This window comes from Polypterus senegalus, chromosome 14 (assembly GCF_016835505.1).
Source record: "Polypterus senegalus isolate Bchr_013 chromosome 14, ASM1683550v1, whole genome shotgun sequence".
NCBI classification, from domain to species: domain Eukaryota; kingdom Metazoa; phylum Chordata; class Cladistia; order Polypteriformes; family Polypteridae; genus Polypterus; species Polypterus senegalus.
The window spans coordinates 98,395,737-98,410,054 of NC_053167.1; the positions used below are offsets into that span (position 1 = coordinate 98,395,737).

The 14,318-nt window shown below is 39.9% G+C and overlaps 1 protein-coding gene across 2 annotated transcripts in view; it reads left to right on the forward strand.

Moving 5' to 3' along the window:
- The first annotated feature begins 11,839 nt into the window (after positions 1 to 11,839).
- Positions 11,840 to 14,318, forward strand: part of LOC120514493 (torsin-1A-interacting protein 2-like) — a 32,674-nt gene continuing 30,195 nt past the window's right edge. For both annotated transcript variants that reach the window (XM_039734894.1, XM_039734895.1), the window contains exon 1: positions 11,840 to 12,423. In XM_039734894.1, coding sequence (XP_039590828.1) covers positions 12,072 to 12,423 — 352 coding nt within the window. In that variant the 5' untranslated portion in view covers positions 11,840 to 12,071. The remainder of the gene's footprint in view (positions 12,424 to 14,318) is intronic.

A 14,318-nucleotide genomic window follows, 5' to 3' on the forward strand; every position in this document is an offset into this window, starting at 1 on the left:
GGCCGCTTCGACTGCCATATGTGTGTCAGCGGGCCGCACTGTAACAAATACTATTATACTATTAAACAAAGTTACTGTAGCTTTCTTTCCAATACTGAAAACTTTAAAAAATGTAACACTTAAAGTTTAAAGAAAAGCAATTTATTTCCATACAATCTCCGTACAACATTGTACAATTATAGTCTTAGCCTCTTAGCTAAGTTCTTATATTATTATATTATATTCATTATATTATATTCATTGCTTATATAGGAGTCTTACAGTGTCAGATTTATTTCTTTTGTCCCGACACTTGGCATCTCTTGTTAGTAACCAGTTCGTAAATATCAGGCTTGAAATCTTGTGCAGCTGCAACTTTTATAAGGGATGAAAGGTGCTCGACAGGAAGTCTTGAGCGATGTGGGGTTTTGGTAGCTTTCATTAATGAAAACAATTGCTCACAAAGGTAAGTGCTTCCAAACATAGACAGTACTCTTGATGCCAACTTATGGATCTGCACATACAAGGGTGGCAGGTAAGCATACAAGCCTGGCACACCAACTTCGTTGTATTGTGCCATCAGAATAGAATCTGAATGCAGTTCTGTCAATTCCAATTGGATATTCTCAGGTGCATTCTCAACTGTAAGAGTACGAAGTACTCTGTTCGTGTGAACTGAAATCGCGAAAACGCTCACTGAATTCATTGCTCAGTAATACATGTTGGAAAACAAATCCTCCAAAAATCTAATTTTACTTTACTAAGTTTACTTCAAAGTTAATATTGTAAAATAAGCCGATATGCAAAAAGCCCCCTGACCTACACTAATTATACAAACTCAAAATCACAAAAATCTGAATCTTCAGCTGAAGTCTGCACTAACTGTTCATTACAATACTAACACAAAATTACATAAAACTAGAGCAAAAAAAATGTGAAAATATGCGAGCTACTAAAAATCGTGATGGTCAGTTCTGCCCAGTGGCCAGTCTCAGCAGCCCAGCCAGTAGTGTAGCCCAGTGGTCCGCAACCTTTTTGATACCAAGGGCCTATTTACTAGAAGCAAATTTTTCCAGGGATGTGTGGGTTGTTGGAGGTTGGAGTTTGTGGGGTGACTATGGGAGGGTTCGTAGGGCAGTTTTATACACAATTTACATTACATTTCTATTATTATTAAGCTTTAATATAGTAATAGAAATTATACAGCTTACCATAATGCAGAATCAGTGAGAGCCCTGAGCTTGTTTTCCTGCAACCAGACGATCCCATCTGGGGAGGATGGAAGACAGTGACACGCGAAGTGTGTTGCTTATGTTCAGTCTACTCTGTAATCTCGTTTTGGTTGCTGTCACTGCATAAAAGGTGGATCACAAAGATAGGATGTTGGAAACAAGCAGCTTCAATAGCTTCTTTCACGTTAGTTTTATCTTCTATCTACAAGTTATGCTGACAAGAATTTTTCTCAGCATTTCCTTGCGATAATACACTTTCAGGGTGCGAATGATGCTCAAATCCAATGGCTGAAGCACTGCCGTGCAATTGGGTGGGAGGAATTCAACATGAACATTATCTGAATGTGGAAGCATGTTGTGGTCAGCACAGTTATCAGTCAGAAGCCAAATTATCCTTTTCTTCTTCTTCATATTGTGAGGTTTCTGAACTCTTTTGGGATCTGGGATCCACCCCACCCAACGGGAACGACATGCTGAAGTGCGTCCCGAAGCGCTATTGCCAAGTTTTGTTTGTCTGGGTCCCAAGAGAGTTTAAAAACCTCATATTTTCTTGAAAGAGTGCTGCATTAATTGGAATGTTTCTTGAACAAGCATCACTGCAACCACATAAAAACGGCTTTTTCGGTGTCTTCAAATGCAGCAGTTCGCATACGTTTGCAACCTGAGATTTTTCTTCTTTTTTGCATATAACAAGTATGCCCTTTCTATTGAAGGGTGACAATGAGTTAAATTCTAATGGATGTTTTTCAAATGTTGACGAGCAATAAGGAAAATGTATCACTTAAAACCACACAAAACAAAAACAGCAAAAAAACAGTACGAGGAATGTTTGAAGAAAGAACATTTTTTTTCAATGTTTATGTTTGGGGATCGTTGGACAAATGTCCACAACTGAGCTGTGACCACAGAACTAACTGCTCTGTGGATGATTCATTCAAGTATTTCACAGTCACTTCGTTGCAATGAAAGTATCTGCTGCTGAATGTACTTCGTAGTAATGAGATTTCTGTGGATTCGTGTGTCATATGAGGAAACTGTCAGAAACATAAAAATACTTTGTTGTAATACTCTCTCACCGCGGTCTCTCTCCTCTCTCTGAGCCGCTGCAAAGCCCCACCCACCTAGCATTCTGAAAAGTGTCCTCGGTGAAGGGAGCAGCCTTTTTGCTGTAGCCCTTCATTGAGTGAATCTCCATTGTTGGCAGTCCTCTTGGGCCGCAGACCTCAGCCTAGCACTTCAGTTGCGACTTCGCAGCTGCAACTATACTAGCAGATGACGTTTCCGGTACAGTAATGCCGTGGGAAAATGTGCTTTTGTCAGAATGCAGAAGTAAGAAAAGTCAATAAGTAACGTCGAAGATGCAGAATGATTCAATCACAAATGATAGTAATCATTTTGTAGAAGCTTAGTGCTAACTAGGATCTATCATGCGGGCCGCACAGATTACTGTTGCAGGCTGTGTTTCTGACGTGCCTGCTCTAAGCTATTGACTTCCAAACAGAGTTCAGAAGCCATTAAGAAGGCTAACAGAATGTTAGGTTATATAGCAGGATGTGTGGAGTACAAGTCCAAGGAGGTTATGCTGAACCTGTATAATGCACTGGTGAGACCTCATCTTGAGTACTGTGTGCAGTTTTGGTCTGCAGGCTACAAAAATGACATAGCAGCGCTAGAAAAGGTCCAGAGAAGAGCGACTAGGCTGATTCCAGGGCTACAGGGGTTGAATTATGAGGAAAGATTAAAAGAGCTGAGCCTTTACAGTTTAATCAAAAGAAGATTAAGAGGTGACATGATTGAAGTGTTTAAAATTATGAAGGGAATTAGTATAGTGGAATGAGACTGTTATTTTAAAAAGAGTTCATCAAGAACACGGGGACACAGTTAGAAACTTGTTATGGGTAAATTTTGCACAAACATTAGGAAGTTTTTCTTTACACAAAGAACGATAGACACTTGGAATAAACTACCAAGTAATGTGGTAGACAGTAAGTCTTTAGGGACTTTCAAAACTCAATGTTTTTTTGGAAGAAATAAGTGGATAGGACTGGCAAGCTTTGTTGGGCTGAATGGCCTGTTCTTGTCTAGAGTGTTCTAATGTTCTAATGTTATATTGAGAAAGAGGTTAGGCACGCACATAATGTGCAATTAATTGGGACAGCTTAGCTATTAGCTAAACAAATGGGCTTGATGGACTGAATGGTCTCCTCTAGTAAGTCAAATTTCTTATGTTCTAATTAAAATTAGAATTAAACAGGGCAATGTGCAGATTGTCACTGAACCTTAACACACCTCTGCCTACCACCGCTGCACGTGAGAGACTTTTTAGCAGTGCAGGACTGATCTATAACCCTGCATGGCTTGTTGAAAAGAATTTTGAGAACCTGCTTCTGCTGATTTGCAATATTCTGCAAGGCATTTTAAAGAGGGGTTTGTAACACTGGACCTCAGGTTTTTGAAAACAGCAGTTCTCACTCAGTTATACTTAATGTTACCAGAGGCTACGTAGAAGCTAGCATGAACAAAGCTTATGCTCATGCTGTCATCACAGTCATTTCCATTTTTTTGCTTTATTTTCTTTTACTTGCAGAGTTGGTTTTCAGAGTAATGCATAACAAGGAAGGCAGTTTTAAGCAAGCATTAGACATGCCCAGTCAGTGAACTTTTACATTTACACTTTAAGTAAATGTAACAAATATAGTCTCTCTAAGCAATGCTGGGAAAAAGGCAGGACATCATTGTGGTATAGCGGGTCCACAGCTCATGTCAAAGGGCCACTTGTAAAATAAATAATCACAGTACTCGGGCTTAGCAAGGGGGCGTGGTGATATGTGGGTGAAGTGGTTCCTGGTGTGATTTGCGGTGCGGGCAAGTCTCACTTAGGTGCACAGGTGAGGAGTCGTCCGCATCAGTAGTTGGTCCCGGGAGCCGCTGATTACCACAGGTGAATCACGTCCCTGTCATAAATAGAAGCGTGAGGTGGCTAGAGGGAGGAAAAAGGAAAGAAAGAAAAGAGCCGGTGGTTGGAGGGTTGCAGGAAGCAGCGAGGAGGAGAGAGAGCCGGTGTGAGTGAGCAAGCGAAGGCTCGCAGGCAGGCAGCTGGACAGTGAGCCCTAGCAGGGGTGTTTGGCCAACACCTAGGGCAGTTGGTAGTGGTTGAGCATTTTATGAAAGAACGGGAGTGACCGGCAGAAGGACAGCTGGCCGCGTAAGGTAGAGAAGGCAGTGGGAGTCGGGAGGTTTGGAAGTGGAAACCCCAACGTGAGCGTCCTGGCCGTTGGGTAAAAAGCCAAGTCTCGGTCTGGAGGAGCGCCAGTGATCAGGAAGCCTCTAGACAAGTTGAGTGGTTGAGAAGTTCAGCTGCTGAGAGGACAACTCTCCTGTTGCAGGGCCTGTTATAATACATTTTTCTTTAATATTTTATGTCACTGTCCTGAACAACACTCTTAAAGTCTTCATTCACATGTGCATGCTACGTTTGGCACACAGGGGCTCAGCATTTAGAATTGCCAACCAAGCATTGGTTTAGATAGCCAAAGACAACTGGAGGATTGTAAAGTCAGCCTAAACACAGAACAGTATTTCTGTCCTCTGTCAGTACAAAATCTTCTTTCCTTGTTGGGAGAATGAGAACCGACATGTAGGCATTATGCTATTTCTATATGTTGTGGAGGATGAGTTCAGTCCCTACCTGCCCTTGTTTGGAGACAGAGAAGACCAGCAAGCGAAGCAGACAGTATTAAAAGGCTTGGACAACAGCCAAACCCTTCAAAGCTGTGTCAGAGCTTCGTCCAAAAACCCTCTCAGCGTGGTGACGAAAAAATAGCAGACTGCGTAGATCCAGACTCCCACCTGGATAAAAGTCTGTCATATGCTTCCCATCTGTAACCGCGTCAACTGTCAGTAAATGTAAGCAAAAGTATATTTTTCTCATGTGATTCTTATACCGCCGTAATCACGATGGAAGGGATATCGTATTTTCTATCATATTAATTTATTATTTCGTTACTTAATGTGCCGCAATTTCAGAAGAACACATTTCCGGAGAGCTAATGCCTCTTAAGGAAACAGGGCCCAGATGGGAGAAGCAGGAGATCCGCCAGGTAAATAGAAGACACCTGGCTTTATTTTAAAGGACTGCTTCCAGCGTTATTTTAACCTCGTTGTTTTAAAACAGGAGTTCTCAACGTTGGTCCTGGGGCGCCTCTGTTGCTGCAGGTTTTTGTTCCAACCAGCTTCTGTTTTTAATTGAACTCCTGGGCTAATTAAGTGAACTGATATTTTCCAAATTCTGTATTTAAGGAACAATATATTAATTAGAAAACCAAGTTTGCTAAAAAAAATATTAAAATGTACCAAGCACTTACTGTATATAGGAATAATGTATTTTGTTCTTTTTAACAGTATTTTCATCTTGATTTTCATTCTACTTTTCTAGGTGTTCTAATTGTTTAATTAATCCATTATTTACTAATTGGTGGGTCTGACTCTAAAGTAGCTGCAGCCTTTGATTATTCAGTGTTGTTTGCCTGGGTGTCTGCTCTGCTCGTTTTAAGTTGTCATTATTAAGATACAATGAAGGGGGAAACACTGCACAGAGAAGGGGCAAAGTATAATGAAATCAGCAAAAGAGAGTTAAGCATTTAAATCTAGAGCAAAAGCAGAAATATTTATAAATGTCTCATAAATGTAAATATCATGCTGCTATGCTTTTCTGAATGTCAAATAAAAGAAAAAAAACAGCTAATTAAATGAGATCAGTGTTACCAGGTGTTCTCACTGATTAGGAATCTGGTTGGAACAAAATCCTGCAGCCACAGGGGGTCCCCAGGACCGACGTTGAGAACCCCTGTAAAATTTAAAGGATCGTTGTTTTTTTCTATATATTGAATTTTTAACCTCCACTCTGCCCCTATTTTATGGATTATTTATTTAATCATTTGAATCACTGCACTATTTATTTGAACATTGATTTTGATTGTTGTTTTAATAAAAGCACTTGGCATTTTTGCACCCTCCCCTTTGCTTCATTGTTGTGCCTCACTGCCGAGCTCATCGGTAATATTACTGACGGGGCTCCCGGACGGACGATGGGAGCATACAGTGAACCTGCATCGTCACAATCATCAAGGTGCCAGGGACATTCACAATCAGGTAAATCTGGAACTGCCAATTAACCTAACATACACGCCTTTGGGGGTATTAGGAGCAAAACTGGAGCACCAGAAGGGTGAATGATGTAGAAATGAGAAGAACATGCATACACTATATGAAAAGAAGCAGAGTCCGGCATTCAAATTCAAGATGCTGGATCTACCATATAAGACAGCAGTACTATCCATTGTGCCATGGTACAAGCCAGCAACAATCCAGCAGACGCAAACCACAAAATAACCAATAGCAACAAACAACATCAATGAATATTAATATATCACAATATCCACTTAAAAATAAATACAAAAACAAACAACACATGCAAACATACACTCACCTAAAAGATTATTAGGAACATCTGTTCAATTTCTCATTAATGCAATTATCTAATCAACCAATCACATGGCAGTTGCTTCAATGCATTTAGGGGTGTGGTCCTGGTCAAGACAATCTCCTGAACCCCAAACTGAATGTCAGAATGGGAAAGAAAGGTGATTTAAGCAATTTTGATCGTGGCATGGTTGTTGGTGCCAGACGGGCCGGTCTAAGTATTTCACAATCTGCTCATTTAGTGGGATTTTCACGCACAACCATTTCTAGGGTTTACAAAGAATGGTGTGAAGGGAAAAACATCCAGTATGCGGCAGTCCTGTGGGCAAAAATGCCTTGTTGATGCTAGAGGTCAGAGGAGAATGGGTCGACTGATTCAAGCTGATAGAAGAGCAACTTTGACTGAAATAACCACTCGTTACAACCGAGGTATGCAGCAAAGCATTTGTGAAGCCACAACACGCACAACCTTGAGGCGGAGGGGCTACAACAGCAGAAGACCCCACCGGGTACCACTCATCCCCACTACAAATAGGAAAAAGAGGCTACAATTTGCACAAGCTCACCAAAATTGGACAGTTGAAGACTGGAAAAATGTTGCCTGGTCTGATGAGTCTTGATTTCTGTTGAGACATTCAAATGGTAGAGTCAGAATTTGGCGTAAACAGAATGAGAACATGGATCCATCATGCCTTGTTACCACTGTGCAGGCTGGTAGTGGTGGTGTAATGGTGTGGGGGATGTTTTCTTGGCACACTTTAGGCCCCTTAATGTCAATTGGGCATCGTTTAAATGCCACGGGCTACCTGAGCATTGTTTCTGACCATGTCCATCCCTTCATGACCACCATGTACCCATCCTCTGATGGCTACTTCCAGCAGGATAATGCACCATGTCACAAAGCCCGAATCATTTCAAATTGGTTTCTTGAACATGACAATGAGTTCACTGTACTAAAATGGCCCCCACAGTCACCAGATCTCAACCCAATAGAACATCTTTGGGATGTGGTGGAACGGGAGCTTCGTGCCCTGGATGTGCATCCCACAAATCTCCATCAACTGCAAGATGCTATCCTATCAATATGGGCCAACATTTCTAAAGAATGCTTTCAGCACCTTATTGAATCAATGCCACGTAGAATTAAGGCAGTTTTGAAGGTGAAAGGGGGTCAAACACCGTATTAGTATGGTGTTCCTAATAATCCTTTAGGTGAGTGAACATGTAACAGAAATAACTAAGCTTCAGAAGAGTTAATGATGGAGTCCTGCTCACAGGTCTTGCAAATAACTTTACAAGTTAGCAGTTTAAAAGCATCTTATAAGCTGGTTGTGAATCTGCTGGTTTGGCATTAAATTCGATAGTATCACTTGCTGGATGGCAGGGCAGCAGTTACATGCTAGGGTGTATGGGTTCCCAGGTATGAGACGTATCCTGTGAGGAAGGGGCAGGAATTCTTTCGTGTTTTGTTTCCCCCTCCCCTGGCTACACTCATCTTTGTCAAGTGAATGGTTGTGATAACTGGGCTGCAGTCATCTGATAGGGGACTAAAGGAACAATCAGGCATCTTTGCTTGCTTCCTTCAACATTGTGCCTTTACACAAGCCATTTAGTGAGATTCACTTGTCTTTTGGTATTTTTGGCTATTTAACCTGCATTTGGCATTTACAGTAATTTCTGAATAGTGATTCTGTTATTTTGTTTGCATGCATACCAACAGGAAAGGTGATCAATCAAGAGACCTGAGAATCCAAGGATTGTAGCTTGTTGACTTGATGGACTTTTGTTTTTTATCTTTTTCTGTCAGGGAAAAAAAGAAACAAGCAGGAAACAATAAATACTCATACATAGATTAACCAGTTAGATGATTAATTCAGCACACTGATATCAAATGATATTTAGTATAATAAAATATATCTAGTAGGGTATACAAGGTACAGTATTTTATTTGGAGAAGCTTCTACAGCAAAAAGGCACAGTGAAGGACAGAAGTGGCTTTGTTTTCTCCATTAGCCTCCAGTTATTAAGCACATTTTCTGACAAGAAGTGAAGCAGAAGATGGTGTAGAAGAACAGTGTTGACTGCTGCTGGTTGCCTCCCTTGCCAGATATTATTATCCTTATCGAAAAGTAATTTATAGATTTAGTAGAAAATATTACAATAATGTTTCATTGCACAAGATTTGTATTGCAAATTACAAAACATATGAATAAAATAACATTAAACTTAAAAAGATATTAAGGCTCTTGGCTGCCATTGCTTTGTCCTTGTTTAATACTGTGAGAGGATTCAGGATGGGGATCTCTGAGATGGTCTGTTTTAGTATTACAAGGTCAGTAGACAAGTCACACATAGGATGATATTTCTGGAAGTGCCTTGGCAGAATTAATTGAAAGGGAAGGGTAAAGAAACACTTAAGATGTTATCTGCCATTCATTTCAGGTCAAAAGTGGAAAAACACACATTTAAAACCATAATACACACTGTATTACATATAGTATGGAATATTCACAGAGTACAGAGAAATTCCTACTAGCATTCCTGACCAACATCCAATACCTCTCCACCCTGAGGCACCATCATATATACATAGTATGACATAAGCTATATTTCCCCATGGTAGCAAATGAATCTATCTATCTATCTATCTATTATCATACTAGTGGGCGCTATCGCTCCTCAAACCTCACAGACAAACGTCCAAAACACCAGGTAAAAGTGCCAGGAAATATTTTAATTTTTTCTTTTCTCAATATTGTGCTCCAAAGCACCACAAGCACCACAATAAACAAATCAATAATCAATAATCACAATAATATTCCTCCTCTCCTCCCAGCAGCTCTGTCACACTCCCTCCCAACTCCGGCTCTCCCTGCTGTTTCTTGACAATTCCTTTAAATAGTCCTTGACCCGGAAGTGCTCCTGTCCTTCCCTCCATGTGATTCAATAGCACTTCCGGGTCAGATGAAGTCTTGTATTTTTCTTCAGCCCGGGAGTACTTCTGTTCTTCCGTCCCCGTGACTTAGGAATACTTCTGGGCTATAGGGAAAATAAAAATCCCCATATCTCCCTGCAGCGTCACACGGTGGCACCCACAGTACCCAGCAGGGTTGTGATGCCAAACTCCATTTCCCATGATGCCCTGCGAGAATCCGGGGCACCTCTATGCTGCAGGGAAGACGCCGTCTAGTGTCCTAGATGTGTCAGCCGGGATGAGCTACTGGCCGTCCATCACACTATCTATCTATCTATCTATCTATCTATCTATCTATCTATCTATCTATCTATCTATCTATCTATCTATCTATCTATCTATCTATCTATCTATCTATCTATCTATCTATCTATCTAATTTTTACCTCTATGTCCTGGATTCTGACTACAATTTTTATTTAGATCAAATTTTTCTCCATGGCTTCCACTGCCTACCGAGTGATTGTAGTTTTCCTCAGACCTCTGTTCTTGCAGGTTTATAGAAGAAACTTATTTTTTAGGATTCTAAAAAAGAGATTGCCTGTTTCTGCAGATGCAGTCGAGCAGCATGATGGCAGCATTGCCACCACATCTCAGTGAGGTTTAGGTCTGCACATTACATCTAATGTTCTCCTTCTTTAATTATTCTGATGTGAACTTGCTTGTGTGTTTCAGATCACTGTCGTACTGCATGATCCTGTTGAGCTTCAGCTCATGGACGGATTGTTTGACATGTACTGGAAAACCCTTTAAAGTTCAAGATTCCATCATTGATGATAAATGGTCCACTTTGACACTATAGCAACAATGCTTAATGGTTACCATTAGATTCTTTAGGTAGAATGCATTGTTTGCTGTTTTTCAGATATTAGCAGTGTCCACACCAAACAAAAAGTCCCAATTTTAACTCATCTACACACATTCTGGAAAACGTGAGACAAGCATTCTGGATGCTAACCAAGAGAACACATTCTGGGCCAATGCCTTAATGATGGCAATGAAAACACACCAAGAACAATCTGTCCGTAATTTCCATTGCCGCTTGTTTTCATGTGTGTGTGTGTTTGCAGACTGTGTAAAATCATGGCATGATTCATTACAAGGTATTTTAACATTTACTGTATTGTAAATCCAGTGATAAAGGTATACATGTAAAGAAATTGCAAATGAGAGGAGACCATTAAGTCTATTAGGCATGTTGGTTTAGCTAACAGCGATCTGTCCCCCTATCTTATCCAGATACTTCTTAAAGTTTGAGGAGGTATCTTCTTCAGCTACATGTCTTGGTAGTTTCTTACAGATTCCCACAACTGTTTGAGTCAAGAAGTACTTCCTGGATTCATTTCTAAATGCACTTCCCAGGTTAAAGCAGAGTAAGATATCTAACAGTTGGAGGATGAAAAATGGTGGGTTTGAAATTGGTTATTTTACAATGCTCTGCAGTCGGTTGCTGACTTGTCCAGTGATGTTTCTTGCTCAGCTCTCATTGTTTTACTGTTTTACAAGAACAATAATCAAATGGAAGAATAAAATAACAGTATTAAGAAGTATTTGGTAAATGTAATGAAAAGCAAAAACAGGAGCAATGACTAGAAAGTGATTATATCAACTATTATTTAAGTTATGGTATCATTATAATTGAATTTTGTTTAAATGTTTTTTGTTTTAAGAAACATAGAAATGTGTGTTCCATTCCATATAAAACCAAAATCTAAGGAGGGTGTATTATTTTGAAAGTTTGATTTGTAAATAATATTCTTTGATTATTTGAAATAGTGTGGGTGTGAATGACAATGGCCTGGTTTTCTACCTTGTGCTTGATGTTGCAATGACACACTCCAGATCTTCACAACCACATCAAACACCAGCCCAATATTCAGGTTGGAAAATGCAGGCCCAGGATATTCATTCGTTAAATAAATTAATTAATTTAATTAACAAACACTTCGTATTTCTAAAAACAATGTCTTCATACAAAAAATTACTTTTAAGGAAAACCTCTCAACGTAGTCATCCATCATTAAAATAAATTAGCATCTCTTAAGGGGTAAAATATATATTTAGATCCAAAACGAGCAAAATAATCATGTATTTTTAAAAACTCTTCCGCATCTTTCTCCACAGATCGTTAATGAATATTAAGATACTGAAAGAAGCCACGTGATTGGACGACCATCCCACTTTTCCCAGAAATGGGATACAACTACTTGAAGCTAACTGCTGCTGGGTCTGTTGTACGTTATAACCCCAGTATTTTTCGATTATTCCGCAAACGCGGTAAGAGATGGGTTTCCTAAATAGATAAACCGAAGCAATCGCGAGAGCAGTACAAGCTTATCCCTATTGGTGTGTCTTTCTCCGTGCATTCTGCCAGAACACGCGGATTATGCAACCTCGTCCGCGGTGATGGCAGGCGATAAATCGGTTGAGGGAAAATATTTTATGGACGTGCATCCGCGACCGCCCATCAGACGCGCAAACGCGGAAGAAAAAGGTGACGTGATAATGAAACAAAGTTCTAATCAAAGGTCTAGTGTATCTTTAGCGAACAGTTTAAAGGATCAATTCCTGGCTTCAGACGCTGAGTGTGTCACTAAAACGGATCCGCCGGAACTAAAGAAAACAACTTACTCGCCTCAGAGAAAGACAAGAACGGGCGGGCTGATCCAAAAGGAGGAGGAAACGTCAACGGTGAAGTTGGGAATTTCGAGCCAAGGACATCGTAAAATGCCAGTATCGACGAGATCGCATTCCCAGGGTGAGTTCCTGTAAAATATAGTTTGGTTAACGGGAGATATACTAAGAATGTGGCTAAGGATCATGCTTTGTAGGAAAAAAGCAGAGAACAGTAACGAACCGTAACTGTTTTACACCAAAAATGCAAAGTGTGTGTTCAGAGCTTAAGAACATGGTTATATTTTTAAAGTTATCAACAGTTAATTAAAAGATTATGTTAATATCGTAATAGCAAAAGCAAATGTAGTAATGGCTACAAATTAATCCAATAAATGACTGTTTTTGCTACTGTTGAGTTGCATATACGTTATTTACATTTACGGTGACAGACGAATCAACTCAAGATCGAGACACTGCTTTTTTCGCATTGCTTATTTCATTAACAGTGCGCCGTCGGTATGTTTCACTTTCGATTCATTTTTTTAACGTGCGGCATTGAAAAACTTGCTTGTTTTCTATCCTCAGTGACTTACATGTAAATCGATAGTCACTTAGTGTTGTATTGGGGACTCGATTTGAACAGCGCATATTGGCATCTAGTACTTTGACCGCATCGAAAACGTGTACTGGCTGCACTTTGATTGCTACATGTGGAGTTGCCTTCGTAGTTTTGAATGCAACGTCAGCCCGTTTGTCTTGATCGTTACTTTATTATAGGATCAAAAAGTCCCAGCGATAGCGAAGGTAGTTGGGAGACTACTTAATATATTCAAGGTTGTTTATTTAGAATATTTAGAATTGACACACACCCAAAGTGGAAACTGCGCCAGTGTGCCACTAAGAGGCAGTAACTATACATCAACAAAACCTTACATACCCACATACCTATTTAGTCAAACCCGATTCATTTAATTTAGGGTCACTAGAGTACTAGGGTGCTGTACCGTGTTAGCCATTTTGAATGTAGTGAGAAGTCAAGCAAAATGACACCTTTTATAGGCTAACTAAAAAGATTACAATATGCAAGCTTTCGAGGCAACTCGGGCCCCTTCTTCAGGCAAGCTGTAATACAGAAACTGGAGATACACACTAGGACAAGTAACAACATTGGTAAATCTTTAAGTGAAACATCTTAAATGTAAAAAATTAATAGACCTCTTCAGGCTAAGATTCATTTAACAAGAGAGAAGAACAATGTACAGTATAGTCAAGATCTTTGGATAAGATAACTGTCTAACAATGTCTTTTGAAGTTTCTGATCATTTTTTCCATACAATGTAGGAGAAAAAAAGGAGTCTGTGCTCGGGGCGAATTAGGGTAAAGAGAGGGGCATATGGACAGGCCAGAGATTAAAATAAGCACGAAGGCAACGTAGGGTCTTCTAGTTTAGGATACTTTCCCCTCACCTCTACAGGTGCTGGTCATAAAATTAGAATATCATGACAAAGTTGATTTATTTCAGTAATTCCATTCAAAAAGTGAAACTTGTATATTGGATTCATTCATTACACACAGACTGATGTATTTCAAATGTTTATTTATTTTAATTTTGATGATTACAGTATAACTGACAACTAATGAAAGTCCCAAATTCAGTATCTCGGAAAATTAGAATATTGTGAAAAGGTTCAATATTGAAGACACCTGGTGCCACACTCTAATCAGCTAATTAACTCAAAACACCTGCAAAAGCCTTTAAATGGTCTCTCAGTCTAGTTCTGTAGGCTACACAATCATGGGGAAGACTGCTGACTTGACAGTTGTCCAAAAGACGACCATTGACACCTTGCACAAGGAGGGCAAGACACAAAAGGTCAATGCTAAAGAGGCTGGCTGTTCACAGAGCTCTGTGTCCAAGCACATTAATAGAGAGGAGAAGGGAAGGACAAGATGTGGTAGAAAAAAGTGTACAAGCAATAGGGATAACCGCACCCTGGAGAGGATTGTGAAACAAAACCCATTCAAAACTGTGGGGGA